Source organism: Ochotona princeps, unplaced genomic scaffold, assembly GCF_030435755.1.
Source record: "Ochotona princeps isolate mOchPri1 unplaced genomic scaffold, mOchPri1.hap1 HAP1_SCAFFOLD_2682, whole genome shotgun sequence".
Taxonomy (NCBI): Eukaryota; Metazoa; Chordata; class Mammalia; order Lagomorpha; family Ochotonidae; genus Ochotona; species Ochotona princeps.
The window spans coordinates 16,833-35,936 of record NW_026699126.1 but is presented as its reverse complement, the minus strand read 5'-3'; the positions used below and the strand labels follow the sequence as shown (position 1 = coordinate 35,936).

Genomic DNA, 19,104 nt, shown 5'->3' with positions numbered 1-19,104 from the left:
CACTTATGGCTGCACGAGTATTTAGTACTTTTGATGGTCTGTAGCTCACGACAGTATTTCCTCGCCTCATATATATATATATATACGCATCTATGTATATATGTATATATATGTGAGTTGACATATATATATATATATATATATACATGTATAGAGTATATATATATGGCTGTGTTAATATGTAAGTTGACACAGGCTGGGGACACGTAGCAGAACCAGACCCTACGTATATTTAGGCCAAGATGTGTGCGTGTGTGTTGCACGTGTGTAAATAGAGGTATGTTGTTCTATGGATGTGTATACTTAAACATGTAGACGGTGTCAGCAACACGTCCATATACACGAAAGTCCGAGCAAACTACAGTTGGAAGCACAGGCGAGCTACAGCAATAAGCAAAAAAAAGTTGCTTTCCTGCGACATCGTGTTTACGTCCAGATACTCCTTCCTTTCTATATATCTACTTCATGTACACGCATGTGCGCGTGTACTCATTCTCCCGTGTAGTCGTCAGTACAGCCGCTACATATTCTCTTCAGGCACCATGACACATATCTACCTACAAGCGTGCCGTACACCGTCCTCTGCTTTAACTTACTCTGCAGGTTGCCCCGCTACTCAACCTATATACTTATATGTATACATATATACATGTACAATAGCATATAAAAATATATGTATGGAGACATATGACAGTGTAAGTTACTTTAACATTAATCGTGATCTACCAAGGTACATGTCAGTGAAACTCGCGTGTACGAAAGGAAGAAGAAGAACACAAGAAGACAGCATGAAAGGCGCTTCGCTTTGCTTTGAGAATGAACAAATATGACATTCTTCCTAAAATACTCAGACCTGCATGCACATTATTATGCAAACATGCACAAATTGTGTACGTTGAGATTCTGCCGCGAGCCCACACTGTTTTTCTTTATCGAAACGTCTGTATGCGTGACGTGCTCTATAACGATTTGAAAAAAAATGCACGTTCTTACTCCCACTCACCCGCCCTCCCCTCCATACTTCTCGCAGAGATGAATCGGTTGCCTTTCTATACGAACACGCATACGCATTCACACACTCTCTCCCTCCATCCCACTATCACTACCACATCTGAAGGTGAGCCCATACCAAAATATGAGCACAACATATATATGTATATTCTCACCTTTATATAGACATACAACAGAGGAACCACAACGCCTGTGGGTGTCGCATAGTGGTCAAAATATATATATATATATGCATATATATACATGTATATATATATATATATACTCAATTTCAAGTGGTCATATAACACGGGAGCAACAATCCGTGGTGTTGTCTGGCTGCGTGTTAATGCACGCAGGGGGGATGCACAGTGGACTGAGCTAGATACTGTTGGCTTCACAGCCCTCCGCGCATCTCTATGTTTCGATTATATCTTTCTTCCGATTGCGTAGGTGTGTGCATCAAGTTGTATGCTGCAGATACGAGAGCCACGAGCTTGCATATGTGTATACGTACATGGCTACAGACACACACCCCCTGCACACACATTTACGCACCGATGTCAGAGAAGTGACTATCCCCTCTTCAAGTGGATATACATACGCACCCAAGCCAAACTGGTAACAGTGAATCTCTCTCGCACTCTCTCTTTGTATTATATGTGCGTGTGTGTGTTTGTATTTGTGTGGCACACGCAAACGCTCGTACACTCACACACACACAGACGCAGACGTACGCGCTATACGAGGATTTACACCGTAGACACAGACACCCACCCATATTTCCCTCTCTCTCTCTCTACATAGAGATATATATATGTCTATGCATATGTAGAGGCTCTGTGCTCATGCTCGTTTGAGTGTGTGTGTGTGGGTGCGTCAGAGACCACCGGTAACACGTTCTGTTCGCAGTGACAACAGCGCACATCGTATAGAGTCTAGGCCATTGTCTACACAAACCGGTGGAGAAGTGCCAGCGACACGTATTGAGAAGCAGATAGTATTGCGATTATTTATAAGTAGCGCGTGGAGGGTGGATTAGTACGAGACGCCGGGACTGTATGTAGGATACTAGCACAACGCGCGGTTTTTTTCCCGGAGTACGCTAAAGAGCACGAAGGATAACTATGCAGCGTCCGCTTTTGCCGATGCGCTTGTAGGTTAAACGTCACAATAGAGAGGCTTCGTTTCTGTATATGGATACATGGTATTACAGAGGGGTTGCTTCACAGGTGGAGACGGTTTATGTCATCATCATATGATCACATATATACATATGTATATATATTTATATTTGTATATATATCACATCATCATATATTTCCATATATATGTATATAACAAGTCACCAGATTATACGATCAACTCGAGAGCTTTAGAGAGAGATATACACACAAGTCTGCCATGTCCGCCGTGATACTCCTTGTCTTGTTCCTTTGCGCTGTAGGAGCCTCTCTCGTGTTGGCAGGTGTTCTCTGCATTGCGGTGCAGAAAGAAGCACGGAGTACTCAGGTAAATTATGACTGATGAGTTCAGCTGCTGAGGCGTGTCTTGTTTTTCTTCCCTCTATTTTGCTGACAACACAGCCCCGGGAAGCTTCGACACCTACATGTGCTTGGTGAGTATGTAGCTGTTTAGTGTGGAGGAGCACGCACATGTACGAACCATTTGCTTCATGACCGTGATTTAAAAGCACATGAGTCTACAGAGTCTATTCACATGTGCTGCATATATATATATATATACATATCCGTATATATGTGTATGTATATATACGTATATACAAATGTGTATATACAGATATATACTCATATAGGTGCCTCAGTATTTTATTGTCCAGGTTTAAATATATATGTCTACAAAAGCTCACAGCAGATGAAGTATACATATATCTATTCACACACAGGTGAAGGTAAGCACGGTCAGTTATGGTCTCTGTATCAAAGCACATACAAAATTTTTTTTTCTCGAAACTGTTCACCGGTAGAATTGTTCTCAGTGTGTAATCCTGCATTGTCGTTGATTCCCCGTGTGGCCGCACATCCTGGTGCGTTGGCAGTAAATGTCTTCTGGATCCACCTGAAGTGAAATACGCGTAGCATTGTTGTTCTTTGGCAAAATCCACCAGACTGATGCATCCGAGCATGGCCTGTTGCTCGTACTGCGCTTTAAAGGTAACCACGGAAGAGATATAGGCCAGAATTTTTATGAGCCCTACGCGTTCATATATACATGCTGGTGCCGCTACAGGGATATGTAGAGATATATGTGTCCATGCATGTGTGCCTTTACCTATGTACATATATGTTTGTATAGGTATGTGTATATATATATATATCTCCGTTTCTGTCACCCAACAGGCAGGGCAGACAGAAACATACAGAGGTTCAGAGACAGGAACGCGACAGAGTGTGTGCCCGTGCGTGCAGACAAAGTCAGATATATCTCCTACCCTGACTGTTTTATTGCATGCGTCCCACTGTAACGTGTACGGGTGGAGCAGTCAGGTGTGCCACTGCAAATGCGAAGTCAGATGTATATGTAAACTACACTTCTATGTTGATGGAGGATAAAGGATTTGCTACCCTCATAATATCACGCTCGCTTCCACGGGTGCCGGTCACCCCCGCGGAATACACTCATGAGTGTACATAGGCGGTCTCGAGCATCTTCCTGGAGGTCAGCACACTCACAATGTACGTATCAAGTTCATTTTACGTGTTAAATAGTTACGCGCATGCGCGTCCACAGGTGAAGAGAGTCTGTGAAAATGACCACCAGCCCCTGTTCACTTAGAGCGACACAGGTCGAGGACAGGATTGAACTACGCGTGTGCCTCTCGCGGGTTTTCATCAGATTTGCTGTTCGTAGCAGGAGCCCATCTCCAATGCAGGCAGCCAACGACGATTGACACATAGGAAGTCACATCCTGGAAAGTGCAGTAGAAAGAGTTTTGCCGTAAGCAGCCAGCTAGTAGGATTACGCGGACGTTTGTGCATTTGAACTTCAATGGTGAGCGGCCGAATCACGACGCAGAGTAGTTCTCTTGCGTCTCGATGTGCAAAGAAAACTCACACGGCCCACCGCAAGCGTCCGCTCGCACTCAACACTCGAAACACAAATATGAATATGGTTCAAAAAGTATTGAGCCGCCCGACTCAGGAGGTGCCGCAACACCCGCGTGGCGTGTACTTCTCGCGAACACATGGCCACTACGACTTTTGTAATGCGCTCATGGGTAATAACAAGCGATAAGTTGCTGCGTCCGTTTTGCAGCTGCAAAGGTTTTGAGAAACATGCTTTCTGAACGAGAAACTTCGCCGCCACGGGGATGTGTACGTTTCATGTGCATTCGTATCTCTCACGGGCACAATCTTCTGAAAGAGCCCCAGCGGAAGAGCGGACCCTAACAAACTTTGTGGCGCAGAGGTTTCAACACGCAAGTTCTTATGACGCGCTCACGGTGTTTGCGGGCGGCGTGCTCTGCTTCTTCGACCGGTTGTTGTGATGACGACATTCATTCTCCTGCCACACGTTTCAGACGCACACGACTTCGTTGCAGAGAACCTATCAACGCGGGTTTCACTCTGTTCGGCTGTACACGGAACCCGCCGCACGTTTCTCTACATCTGAATAAGGCTCTGTTGCGCAAACCGTCGTCATGCAATTCTGCTCCTGCTGCGTGTGTTACAAACAGCACCAGCAGTCGCCCCGTACTGCGTCTAGCGCAAACGCAAGCCCCAGAGATTGCAGTACGGCTGCATCGTCCACCTCCCCTCGATACTATCATTCATTCACCGTCGCCGAGTGATGATGTAGTGCTTCCACCGTCCTTTGGAAGAAGACAAGGAGGCCTGTTGAAGGCGGAAATCGCTACAACTTCTCTTTTACGCCGAGACGGCGCAGACAACCAAAGGGTGGGACAGTCCTCATAGAAATATCAGCTGTCGCCGTTCTCGCTTTGTGGAAACTTTTTATTGATTATTTATTAATCGTGCGCCAGAGGTACAAGCACTCTTCTGACAATAAAAATCATATTAGGGCACGCGTCGTTATCGTAACGAAACGCCCGAAGTTTTATGTAGTGGACATCCGGTACAGGTGAAAAGGAGATACTGCGATGCACGTGTGTGTAAAGCTGCAGGGAAAATGTGGCTGATCGGAGGGCTGGCTCCGGTATAAACAGCAGAGACCTACTCTAGAATGGGGGGGCAATTCAAAAAGCAAACGTGCGCGGGAAGGGCGGTTGCCACGGTGGCGACGAAATGGTTACAATGGGGTACAGGAAGATACGGTGACAGCGCATACAGAACGAGGCCCTCATAGCGCGGGCGGCTAGCTTTTCAGCGCTTGTATAAATGTATACTGGAAAACGGAGAAAACGAGGACCAGCTGAAGAATACGGAATTGGTAGAACCTGAGAAATCTGTGCCGACAAAATTTGCCGTCTCCGCCTGTACAAGCCGCCGGCTCGCAGATGTCACTTTACGTTGTAAAATTTAGTAGCGGACGACAGGAGACTTACTTTTATATGCATGCTTATGCATTACACGACATGTGTCGAAAGGGATAAATGCTGTTCTCGGAGTAGTGCGCATCGGATGCACGTTGAAATGGCTAAAAACGTACTTGAACATTCGAACATTCACACAAAGTGGACTTGTGCAGGCAGATATGCCTCGTGTGCCCTCGCCGAACAGCGTCATCAAAGAAATAGACATACTACCTTTATGCACACAGCAACATCTGCAAAGGTGCACCAAATGTGCCGCGAAACATCGCACATATACGTGTGTATGGGCGAAAGTACGGTGCAAATGCGAAGTGAGATGCGGCGACAGTCGTATGTCCCACAATGGGATCTCCGGCGTCCGAATCTTTTTGGAGGTTAGAAGGTTAGTGCAAGGGCGTGAGAAATAGTCACCTTCCTGTAGACATGCGTATATGTGTGGGTTGGGAAGTACGGTGCCGCGTAAAACTGAATTTCACGGCGACAGTGGTATCTCCAGTTTATAAACCTCTGTATAGATTAGAACAGAGACGCAAGGTCTTGGTCTCTATGGATACTTGAGACGCAAGTAAAACCTTTCTAACCTGTGAGGCCAAGCTGGTCACAGCAACACCGTGATGCACACACGTGGGTATCTTAAAGAGCTGCACGGTCACCCGGAGGTCCGACCGACGCAGGCGCGTAGTGTATGAATCTGTGGTTCCTGGCTTGCAAATGAGTGAATCTTAAAGTCGCACTAGAAATAAAGCGTACGTTCCCGTCGCTGCAGCCAAGATGGCATGCAGGATGCATACAACCCTCTACGCAAGTGAGCGTACACAACAATACATGTGAACGGCTGTACTCTTGGTGCTAACGGGTGGACACGTGCATTTCTGCACTTTTATGGTTGGCTAGAGCTGCGCCGGCCCGACGATAACCATTTGTATATGCAGTGACGAACAGCTCCGTACACAAATGCTTGAGAGTGAAAACAGGTACATCATAATATTTTTGCTGATTTGCCGCCGTGTAGACCTTAAAACTGTATAGGAGGTGTGCTTATGTGGTACAACTACACGCCATCGAAGCGATTTTCGTTTTTTGGATATATGCGGGCGTCGTAGCTAGCCATGCACATGTGCGTTTTTTGATATGGGGACACATATATGTTTTCATTTCTAGGTACGGTAGACTCAGCACTACATAGGTTTGGAGACAAACGCGCTTAGCTGTGTGCACACGTCTATATTACAGATCAGCTCAGAAACATTCTGGGGTCAACCGCTGTCAATGGGCGTGGTAGTCGAAATGCCGCCTGAAGGAGGCAAAGGCGAGTGCGAACAAATCACTGCAGAATGGTGAAAAGCAAAGCTTTTTCCTGAAAAAATTGTCCACGCTGCTGCCATCTGTGTGTGGCAAGCGTCCAGATACGGATTTTGATGGGTATTCGAAGAGTTCCGTAAAGACGATGAATACGACGGAGAGCTAATTGATGCGGCGGGCATCAAAGCTTTATTACACATATAACAATATTTATGGGATACACTCACTAATTCGGAGAAAACAGCATACTTGTGTAATACGAAGTTACACGCTCCAGCACGCACTCTGGGGTGCCAGGAATGGTGTGACAGTCTTATTATAATAGTCGTGCAGACTCGATGGAGAGACATCTCGTCATTCTCAGCGTTGCTCGTGCCGGGTCTTGAACGTGTATCTGAGCAGCAGTGGAGATATACTTACGGTGCATTGGTTATGCGTGTATGTTTTGAACGTAACGGGTGTGTATTCTACTGAGAAGATCTCTCATCATTTATGTGCCTGCCTTTGCTGCTCTTGCTGTGGCGTCAGCTGTTCCTACGCCTACCAGGTGAGGGAGACTGACCGTGACTACTGTTACTGCCTCCCTCATCTTGCAATGGTGCTGACGGTTCACGTAAGTGAACGAAGGCTCTGACAAAACCTAATTGCTTCTGTTGCTGTCAGCGTGTTGCTGCCAACAGTAGTGTGACTACTGTTGCTGATGCCGCTGGTGGGTGCTGCTGGTGCCGCTGACGCCTTACTTCCACTGCTGCTGCCTGCGTATTGCCGCTACTGATGCTTTCAGCGTGGTGCCGCCACTGCTGTTACCTGCGTGTTGCCGCCACTGCTGCTGCTGCTGCCAATGTGTTGCTGCCACTGCTGCTGCTGTTGTCCGGGTGTTGCTACGGCTGTCCCTGCTGCTGCTGCTGCCAGGGTGTTGCTACTGGTGCTGCCAGTGTGTGGCTACCGCTGTTCGCGTGTGCGGGGGTACAGTTGTTGTTGAGTTTCACTGACGACTCCTGCTAACGTTGCTGCTAATGCTGCGACAGCGGTGACGGAGACGAGTGCCCTTGCTGCTTTGCGTGCAGCAGCAGCGATTGCTTCCTGTTGGTGCAGCTGGCGAAAGAGGTGCCTTCGTTTGGAATGTGCTGCCCTGTACTGAGAAATGTCAGAAATGCTTTCTGTTTTGCTTCTGTTGCTGCTATTCAGGAATGGGCTGCCAGTGCTGCTCGTGCCATTGAGAACGGCGAAAGCTCTTAGGCACTCATCTTATTCGTCTTCCACACAGAGGCTGCAGCTTGTTAAGCTACTGACGCTGTTCTTGCTGCTGCTCCCTCGCAGGATTTGCGCAGCCACCTGCGTGCGTGTGCTGCCGCTGTCTAGTCTCCTTCTATTGGCACCGATATTAGGCCGGAAGGTGTCAGCGTCACTTGAGCCTTTGTTGCCCTTAATATTAGTATTCCTGTATGTGCTGCTGTTGCCTAAGCTCGGGCTCTTCCAGCGCAGTACACATATGCACATGCACCTGCCCTTGTGTGGGGTCTACCTGCTTCCCCGACAGTGTCTGACTGTACGTCTCAGTGTACGCGTAGTGTTCTTATATGAATTTATGTGTGGATGACTGTGTGTACATATACATGCGTGTATGTGTACGCTAGTAGTATTCAAGCTCTTGCTGCTCCCGAAAACGATACAAACATGTGTGGTGCTGCTGATCAGCCCTCTGCTGTTGCAGTAGCAGCAGGAGTCCGCAAACAGTCTTTGCTCACACGGCCGTAAACAATCTTTGCTTGCACGGTCGCCAAACGAATATACAGAAACTTGTCCTCGGCACACAACATGCAATACGGCTTGTCTCTAGCTCTGTAGTCGTAGGGTTGCACGTATGCAACGAGTATACAAATACAGCCTAACACAGTAATGTGTACGTGTAGGGACTTATGCATACACACGGATATATATATATACGTATACATGGATACACGTAAAGATATACACAGGGTAAGGTATACACGCATGAACACATGTATCTAAATATATGCAATGACGTATGGATGAATACAGACGAATGTACATATGTAGAAGAAATCAGCCTATGTAAAGTATACGGAGCTTTTCTCCAAATATATTTGTAGTACGCGCTTCGCTTCGTCTGCTGCCACAGTGCTTCACTAATGCTACTGCGGCCACTGATAGATGGCAGCTAAAGATGTAGCAGCAACACCTGCAGCAACTGCGTAGACAGCAGCTCTAGGAGGAGGGAAAGACAAGGATGCACATATGAATGAGGACCATTTTATACAGAGAGCACTAATCTGTATGCAACTGACGATGCTTCTGCTGCTGTTGCTGCGGGTGCTGCCGGAAATAAACGGCGGCAAACCAGAAGTAATAACACAGACACCACCGGAAGGAGAGCGCAAGGACACAACATACCCACAGTATGACTGTATAGCAATGGTAGTACTGCTGCCATAGCTGCCGAGGATGCCTACGCTGCTGCTGCTGCGGGGCATAAAGGCATGGAAAGCAGTAACAGCAGCACAGACATCAGCACGAGAAGGAGAGAAAGCTTACGATACACGCAGAGCAGAGGTGGTCAACTGCAGTAGCCGCAGCACTGCTAGGGCCGCTACAGGTGCCTAAGCTACTGCTGCTGTCCCTGCTGCATTCAAACATAAAGAGAAGTAGAGCAGCAACAACAGCACAGACACATAGTTCAGGATGTAAAGCATGTGAACAGCACACATGAACAAGAGCTGGAGAATTACGGTAGCAGTACTGCTACGGCTGCTAGGGGTGCCTACGCTGCTGTGCTGCTGCTGCTATTACTGGAAAGACACGGCGGGAGAGCAGTAGCAACAGGACCGACGCTGGAATCAGTAGGTTGGAAGAAAACCAACACACAATCAGATGAGCTTTCAACTTGGGGTAGCAGTGTTTCTGAGGCTGCTGAGAGTGTCCAGGCTGCTGCTGCAGCCAAGAACGCTCAACTGAAAACAAAGCAAACGTTGCTGCAGCAGCATCAGTAGAAAAGTCAAAGAAGCCACCAGCCCTAGCAATACCACTACACACATTCCGAGTAGTACTACTCCTACTACAACTAACATTACTGCTACTACTACTACTATTATTATTATTGCTGCTACTACTACAGCACCACAGCATGTATCCCCTAGAACAACAAAACATTTTCTGTCTTTTATGCGTAGGTTCTACCTCCTTCCCCATGACTTCTCCTTATCTTGTTATTCCCTCTGCCTCTCTTTCTCTCTTTTTCTTTCTTTCTCTCTCCTCTTGTGCATGCTGCTGTGATGACAATCCAACAGATCATTTTTTCATTTTCTTCTATTCCTCCTTCTTTGGAGTCTGACTATATATTGTGCCTTCTTCTCTGATGAATGACCTTCTCTCATTTCGAGTCTCTGCCCCCGGCATGGTCTGTGTCTACTACTACTACAACTTCTACTACTGTCACTACTGTTCTTCGCTTGTGATCACTACTACATCTTCTACTACTAGTGTCCTTTCCATGTAGGTACTACTACTACTACTGTTCTTTGCATGTATCTACTACTACCACCACTTTTACTTGGAAAACTACTACTGTTCTTTGCATGCGGCATCTAGTAGTACTACTACTATTATACTCCTACTGCTTCCACTACCGCTACAACTATTCTCTATTAGTGTCTCTACGTCCTCCCTCGTCTTTTGTCTAATAAAGCCTCTTCATATGGTGGATGCAGCGGTGGTTGCTGTGGCTCTCGAAGTCCATGTTTTGATTTAGATATGTGCGTATAATTTCGGTCGGCGTCAAATCCGCGTAGATCACCGCATGCAAGAAACGGTACGAGACATCCGCCCACCAGTTGTTGTAATTCCTCCTCTTCCTCAACTTCTGTTTCTGACGAAAGAAGATAATGTTCTTCTCCAATTTCTTCTCCAGTACTACCATGGCCACTCAGCTTCACCTCTACTAAGTGTCTACGATCGACGGTTTCCTCTTCGGTCTTCTCTTCTTTCTTCTCGAAAGCTTTCTTCAAATGAATGTCTCCGTGTGCCTTACCAGTTATTTCTACTTCTCCATCGCCTCCCAACTGTATTCGACTCTGTGTAGTCTTCATTACTTCACTATCTGGAGCCTCTGAATTATCATAAGGAGAGAGCTGACCCAACTCTCCACGCTTCCTCTCTGACAGCCCTGTAGCGGAAGGACTATCACTTCCCGCTGGAAAGCGCTCGCCGACTTCCACTGCATGTATAGACTTAACATCTAAAGCAGCGCCTGAGCAGCAGGCAGCAGAGGAGAAGCTACAAGGAGAGTGGCCCTTACACATTGATAGCTCTCCTTTTCTTTTTCTTTGCCATTCCTCTTCTTCTTCTTCATCATTTTTCTCCTCCTGTTCCTCATATAAATCATCGTTCACTTGGAGCGTATCATGTTGCTGCGATACAGGGTCCCTTTCCTGTTGAAATTTTGACAGTCTTGCACTTTGGGTGTGAGTGTTTGTTTGTTGCACAGGTGTCATAGAATTTGACAGTGACAATGACTTTCCACTCCTAGCACCTTTATATGAGAACCGCCTTTCCACGTGCAATTGCCCGTCTTGGAGATCATTCTGCAAATTCTCTATGTTACGCTGTATATGTTGTTGTATTTGTTGTGGTTGCAGTTCATGTTGTTGTTGTAGTATTTTTTGTTGTTGTAGTAGTGGTATGAGTTCTTGACGTGTATGTTGTTGTTGTATATGTTGTGCGTGTTGTGCATGTGATACAGAGAGGGCCGAGGATTGCAATAACGAAGAGAAAAGAGCAACGCTTTGTTTGAACCCTTTGCATACAAGGAAGGCCTCAATACTACTGTTTCGACTCGCTGCAGGCTTACAGCATTTGACTGAACGAAAAAGCAAGAGTAGTTTCGAATAGACAAATGGGGTCTGCTCTCCACGAAAAAACTTACATACGAAACAGCCCCCATGTCGTAATACCCTGCAACATATACTAAGCGCTGCATTCAGCAATTCAGCCTGTACATATTCATCTATATCGTGAAGCCCCGTTACATCAGGCGCCCCATCACACACTACGATATCTGCTGGCTGCTGTTGAAAAAATGACAATATTGCTATTGCTGTTGATTCTTGGGTTATATCTCCTTGTAGTATGTGCACACCCTCTATAGGCGCTATTTCCTGCAGATCCACTGCCACTATTTGCGGCTCTTGTGGTCGAGTGGATATATCTTCTTCGCCATGCGCCTGCGCTTCAGAAAGCACTCTCTTGCTATTCTCTACATGGTTCTCCTCCATAGAAGAAAACTCTTGCTGTCTCTTGTCATCTTCTTCTTCGTTCTCGTTCCGCTGCTGCTGCCCCTTTCCTCTATGCTCTACCCGTTGCGCGTGCTGTTGCTGCTCTTCGTGCTGCTGCTGTTGCTTCCTTCGAGGCTGCTGAGGTAGTACCTGCTGCTGACGTTCCTGCTGGTCCTGCTCTTCCTGCTGCTGCTGCTGTTGTTGTTCCTGCTGTAGCTGCGGCTGTTGTGGCTGCGGCTGTTGTGGCTGCGGCTGCTTCTTCTGCTTCTCCTCAAGCTCAAATGTTGGCTCTACTCGTGACTCTGACACATATACTTCTTCTTCCCTTTCCTGTTCTTCCTCATTTACTTCTTTACTGCGCACTTGCTGCTGCTGTTTTTGCTTCTGCTGCTGCTTCTTTCTCGATTGACACTCGTAAAGCCAACACGCGTGTCGATAATTTTCGTACAGACGCCGTCTGAGTACCTGCGACCAACTGCCTGGTGCTGCGCATAAGTCTACCGCTCTCTGTGGGTAGATCTCTTCTTCTCCTCCTCCTCCCTCCTTTTCAATTACTTCATCGTCTGTTTCTTCTTCTGGAGTACTTTCACTACTATAATCATCATCAGAACTTAGTTCTTCCTCCTCTGCGCTTCGATTTTCTTCGTCCTCACATTGACAGTCACAAATATCGCCACATCCCTCTTCTTCTTCTTGTCGTTCTTCCGCTTTTTTGCTGACTATATCCATATCTCTCCTCACTTTACTGTCACTAAGAACGGTGGTATTGATTGTGGCATTACTGTTGACATCGCCACCAAGCGTGGTTCTCTCTGCGATTCGAAAGTTCACTCCCTTGACTGACGTTCTTTCCGTGCTTCGATCCCGAGGTTCAACAGCTCCCCTGTCTTGCATAAGTGACCCTCTCCCTTCATTTACTTCTCCTGGTGCTGCTGCTCTTGCTACTATCGCTGACTTTTGTCCTGTCGCTACCCTTATTGCACTTGCCACTACTAACCCCCCTGCTGTTCCGCTCGCTGTGGCCGTTGCCGCTGGTACGTCTTCTTTTTCTTCTTCTGCTGTTGCTGCAGCATCTGGTGTTGTTGCTGTCGCTGTTGTTGTGCCTGTTACTGCTGCTGCTACTGTTGGTGCTGGTGCTGCTGCCCCCGTATTATGACTAGTGGCTGGTTCGTTGGTGCTTCTGATGTTTCCGTCTACACTGTGAAAACTGGTTTTGTTTGCGTTAGTCTTAAGACTCTCCACGTTGCTCACGCTGCTGATGCTGCGAGGGCTTTCCTTTTCTCTACGAGAGGTTGTGCTGCTGCTTCCGGACGTCTCTGCGCTGCTGATTGCAGACACACAGGATGGAATTGCATGCCCAGCGGGCTCGTAGGTGCTGCACTTGTCATTTCTCGCAGCAACGTCTTTCTCGTGATAGAAGTCGCCACAGCAACAAATGCAACAAACACCTGCGATGTCTGTACAATGATGATGCAAATGATTATGACAGAGCCCTATCGGTACACCATTATTTCCGCCACAGCAGCAGGAAGAAGTGGAGTATGGGCAGCTTCTTCTTGTACTTTTCTCCCCTAGTTCTTCATGTACCTTTTCCTCCTCCTCCTGCACCTGCTTCTGCTGCTGCTGCTCCTGCTCCTCTTCTTCTTCTCCTTCTTCATCGTGCTGTTCTTGTTGCAAACGCTGCTGAGCCTGCTTCCGTTCTCCGCTCTGCTGCTGCTGCTGCTGTTTCTTCTGTTCTTCCCTCTTCCCATTTGGCTGCTGCTGCGGATGGGGCTCCTCCTCCTTCTTCTCGTCCTCACCATCCTGCTGCCGCCCTACCTCTCTGTGCTGACACTCTTTGTTTACCTGCTGCTGCTGCTGGTTCTTCTTCTCCTCCTCTTTATCTCCTTCCTGCTGCCTTTCTGTTTGTTGCCGCAGCTGCTGTTCTTTCACCACTTGATTCGTCTGCTGCTGTGACTTCTGTTCACGTTGTTGCTGGCGTTGTCGCCTGCGTAGTACGTGGGGGGGAGGGGAGAGGAAGTGGCATATGTCGTCGAGCTGCAGAAGTTTGTAGGCAGACCGCGCGCGGTAGCCTTCTTCTTTTGCCATACGATAGTAAATATCACGTCTATCTCGTGACAACTTTCCCATCTTTTCCAATCGCACTTTAGCTTTGTTTGTGTGTATGTATATACATATATGCATATGTATGCATACAGCGAGCTTCAACAAAGATGACGACGAGGGGTACGCGGAGGTGGAGTGTGTACCTCCTAATACGTAACTGTTATAATCTTGATGGACAGCACATTCCGTATAGGAAATCTTGCGCTAATAATGTGCTGAGAGCTTTTATATATAACACACAGCGCAGACCTATAAATGTCTAGTGTGGTTCAGCAAAAACAGCGACACGTGCTGCTGACTTGCCTACTATTCAGGCTACGGCAAAGATATATGCCACTGTTGCTGACACACGTGTGACCACTGCTACCGCTGTTGCTCCTGCTTCTGCTGCTGCTTCTGCTGCTGCTCCTGGTGCTCCTTCTGCTGCTGCTCCTGCTGCTGCCCCTGCTGCTGCCCCTGTTGCTTCTAGAAACGCCAGACTGCTCCTGCTGCTGTTGTTGAAAGGAGTGTGAGTGCTTCTGCTAATGCTGGAGCTGCTGCTGCTACAACTATCACGGCTGCTCTTGCAGATCATAGTTCTGCCGCTGCTGCTGCTGCTGCCACGGCCTTTACAAATGGCACTGCTGCGGTGGCTCATACAAAGCGCCGGTGCAGCAGCTGCTGCTGCTGATACACGTGCAAGTGTAATGGTTGCTACTGAGACAAATGCGAGTGTCGTTGCTGCTGCTGCTGCTAAAAGACATGCCACTGCTGCTGTTGATACATTTGTTACTGCCGCTGCTGAAACGGAGCGTCGGTGCTGCTGTTACTGCTGATATAAATGGGAGTGCTGCTGCTGTTGTCTGTGACAGACATGTCATTGCTGGTATTGCTGCTAAGGTCAACTGTGCGGTTGCTGCTATTGGTATCGAAAGAGAAATCACTGCTGCTGCTGCTGATACAGGAGGCTGGAGATGCTGCGGCTGCTGCTGCTAGTACAAGCGAGAGTATTGTTGCTGCTGCTGCTGCTGCTGAGGCACGTACCAGTGCTGCTCTGCTGCTGCTGCTGAGGCACGTGCCAATGCTGCTCTGCTGCTGCTGCTGCTGAGGCACGTGCCAGTGCTGCTCTGCTGCTTTGGCTGATCCAAAGGGCAGATGATGTTGCTGCTCCTGATACACCTGCCACTGCTGCTGGTGCTACAAATGCCATTGCTGCTGCTGCCGCTGATGTTGATGCAAATGTCGCTGCTGCTGGCTTAACACCCGCTGCTGTTGAGTGAACTGCGACTGCTGCTGTTGCTATTGCTTTTCGTAGCATCGTACAGCTGCTGCTACTGCTGCTTTCACACACATGCTGGGGTGCCGTTGAGCTACCAGCCCTGCGCATAGCGCGACTGAAGAGAATGAGAAGTGAAACAGGCTGCAACGAAGATTTTACTTCCGAGACGAGGGAAAAAAAAGACACGCCCGTGAAGGGATGGGCAGTGACGAACGCTGCGACGATTATTCCTTCTTATGCCAAAGGTAGATACGAAGAGCAACGAACGGCGGGAGGAGAACTATAATTGAAGGACACGAAAGAAAGATACACACACTCATACAATGAGACATAAAAACGACAGCAACGTTAATTCCACGCATATTAGACAGAGACAATACAGACATACTCGTATGCGGCATGGATACGAAAGCAAAGATGATATTCAAGAAGGGATAGAGCAGCCGTCGGCTTCACACATAGAGCTCCTGTCACTGTGTGCATGTGTGTATCTTTGTATGTAGTAGCTCTTATGAGTGTGTATATATATGTGCGTGTGTGTGTACGTATATACGTATTTGTGCTGGCTTCACACAAAGAGCACGTGTCGTTGTCTGCGTGTGTACGCATGCATGTATGGTTGTAGGAGCGCGTATCAGTGTATGTGTGTATGTGTACTTATGTAAGTAAGTATGTAACTCGGCGCCACACATGTATGCACATTCTGCATGTATTTATGTATATATGTCTACTCCTGTATATTTGTGCACGTGTGTCTGTTTCTATACATCCAGACGACTTGCTATGAAGCCGACTTAGTATCTACACACAAAGAAGAAGCATTCTCGCCACGCGCATATGCAAATGTCAGTACAAACAGAGCAACGAGAAACGTATTGAAGAAAACGCTCTCAAATCGTTTTTCTTGTGCACGCTGATGCTGCCACATATGCGCGCAGGAAACGGCAGAGGTCATCTCCTTGTCTGACGCGGGGAGGTATATATACATTGCTGTCCCCATATATACCCTACACACCTTACACATATATATATGGTCTATTACCCGCACAGCGCAGCTCCTCCTACAAGTATGTATTCTTCGTATATTTAGGCTGTACATTCTTACAAAACCTCCTCATCTCGTATGTTTCCCTGATGCAACTGCTAAGGGTATGTAGCTCTCGATATATCAGGTGTGCATCCTCTCATATATTAAGTTATATATATATACTTTCCCCTGTAAATTATACCATAATTCCACATCTATGGGGCCACCTCTACATATATAATGTGTATGCACGTATTTCCCGTGAAGCTCCCTTTTTGCTGTAATGTCTCTGTGATACATATGTTGACTATACGTATCGCAACAGGGGTTTCGCCGTAAATACAGTCGAAACAATGAGCACATACATAGCGCAGGGCTAGTACATGCAGTGACGAATGAGGCCATCCATATATATGTATATACATGTATTCGTATTCTTACATATGTAGCATGTATATATACATATTTATGCAGTTGTATACAAAGCTGTTTGTATATGTGGAGCGACATACACAGCTGGTATGCGTATTCCGCACGAAGAGAGCGCCACATTTATATACGACAAACAGCGATTCTGCTCAAAGCACAAGTATTCTACTGTTTGTGTGTGTGTGTGTGTATATGCGCACACCTATATATATAATGTACTATTGGCGCACACTTTCTGTAGTTGAACGAAAGTAGTGACCCGTATATTGAATAAGCGAATACACATCGCGCATGTCTAGAAGCTACTGGTGCTTGTGTTGCCTTCTTAGGTAAATAAAACACCTTTTCTTGCTGGTAGAGAGGGAAAAGGACCAACACCAGAGAAATAACGAAACCTCTTGCTCTAACAGACTAATCGCGAAGCTTGAAATGTATCGTACATGTTTGGCACAGATACGTAAGTACACGAACTTGCTGCGTGCAGATCAATTGGAAACGTCGAAGATTATGTACCACGCAATCTAAGGGTTGACTACATGTGTTCATGCACAGAATTGTGTATACAAGCACAGGTATCGTACATACACTACTCGTGCATAAGCACTACAGTCACACAGCGTACGGGCCACAAGCCCTCATGTTTTCCGGAAGGAGTGACTTTGCAAAGTAGTTCTGTTTTTTTGCTACACACACACATATCTACAGACGCGCATCTCCCCACAAGAACAATTGTACATGCAATGTAGCAGACCCTATCGGCAGACCCCTACGCAGTTGAAAAAGAAACAGCCCTTACTCACACTTATACATGGTAAATGCATATGGATGATTATCAGACCCAGAAGGATTAGGGAGATATATATATATATGCATATATATGATGTTCCATGTAAAATCACATTTCGGACATATATAGATATATATACATATATATATATATATATACATACATATATATAAATATAAACAACTGTATATCATCGATGTTCCACAAGATGTCACTGATGGACGGATAAACCTGGCCTGACAAATATACCTATCTAAACATGTCTATAACATATTACCAACCCCTACTGCAGCGTATATCTACATAGATGTATATATACTACTCGAACAACCGCAAACATATATATATATATATGTGTACCTAGAAGGGAAGCCGCACTCTCATATAGACCCAAACTATGAAGGCGGTAACAATTTGGCACGGGTGTGGGATTACATATAAAGTTTTAGTGCCGGAGCAGCTAAACATGCACGTCGCCCCGGAAGCGGCCATACGAAGGTGAAACGAAGAAAGGAAAGACATGCGTAACCAGGAAGGAACGTGTGCGGGTACAGGATAAACAGTAGAGGAGTGGGAAAAAGATAGCAGAATACACTAGCACGCGCAAGTGCAAAGAGAACGTACGGGTGAAGGAAAGATTTTCAGCGACCAGTCAGAGAAAAGCAAAGTTCAACCGTCGTGATTGGTTGTATTGTCCAGCTGTGACTTGGTAATATCTCCGTGTGGATACGTGTGAAACGAGGATTGCCGAGAAAAGCTGCAGATTTCAACGCGATCTTGCGGACAGACAGAAAAGCAGTATGTACACCTGAGGACCGTCACTCTAAATCAGCGCGGGGATGCGAAGGGAAGCTGTGACACGTAGTGTTTGATAGTTACTCAGTGACGAGGTGAAACGGCGCGCAAAAGAGTTCATGAGTAAAATATACGATGCTAAGATGACGATTGAGCTCACCTGCAAAACTGAAGCCACTCGGGAACTCCTGCACGGAAGAAGAGAGACCACTGATGCGCAAGAGGAAAGTCTTTTTAGACATCTAGAAGAGCAGTTCAAGATTGCTGAAGACATCAAGGAAGAAAAGGCTCCACGCGAACGGCTCAGAACGTCTATGCAATCAGGAGACTCCATGGAAGAATTTCAGGAGACGTCGAGACAACCACAACGGCTGAGAGCATGCGCATGCGGGCACGGGAGTCCAGGGGACCCAACATAGAAAGGACACCTTAGCCCGCAGAAGGCGCTCCAGTTCGTGCTTTGCATGCTTAGACAGGAGATGTAAAGAATAGAGCGATAGAGTGCTACTGGGGACGAGAGACGGGTAAAAGCGTCCTGGGACGAGCCCGTCCTCATCGAAGAATGAGCATTTCGGGTGCATGCTCAACCACATGCAAAAACGTCAG

General features: G+C 46.8%; 1 protein-coding gene across 1 annotated transcript; it reads right to left on the bottom strand.

The window, feature by feature from the left end:
* Positions 1-6,769: 6,769 nt before the first annotated feature.
* Positions 6,770-14,226, bottom strand: LOC131479150 (putative tRNA (cytidine(32)/guanosine(34)-2'-O)-methyltransferase). The gene is made up of 8 exons (XM_058659722.1): positions 13,942-14,226; positions 13,705-13,758; positions 12,460-12,636; positions 12,258-12,306; positions 11,607-12,008; positions 10,484-10,727; positions 9,115-9,289; positions 6,770-6,967 (listed from the first exon to the last, which is right to left on the bottom strand). The coding sequence occupies exons 1-8, from the start codon at positions 14,224-14,226 to the stop codon at positions 6,770-6,772; spliced, it is 1,584 nt and encodes a 527-aa protein (XP_058515705.1).
* Between the last annotated feature and the right edge of the window lie 4,878 nt (positions 14,227-19,104).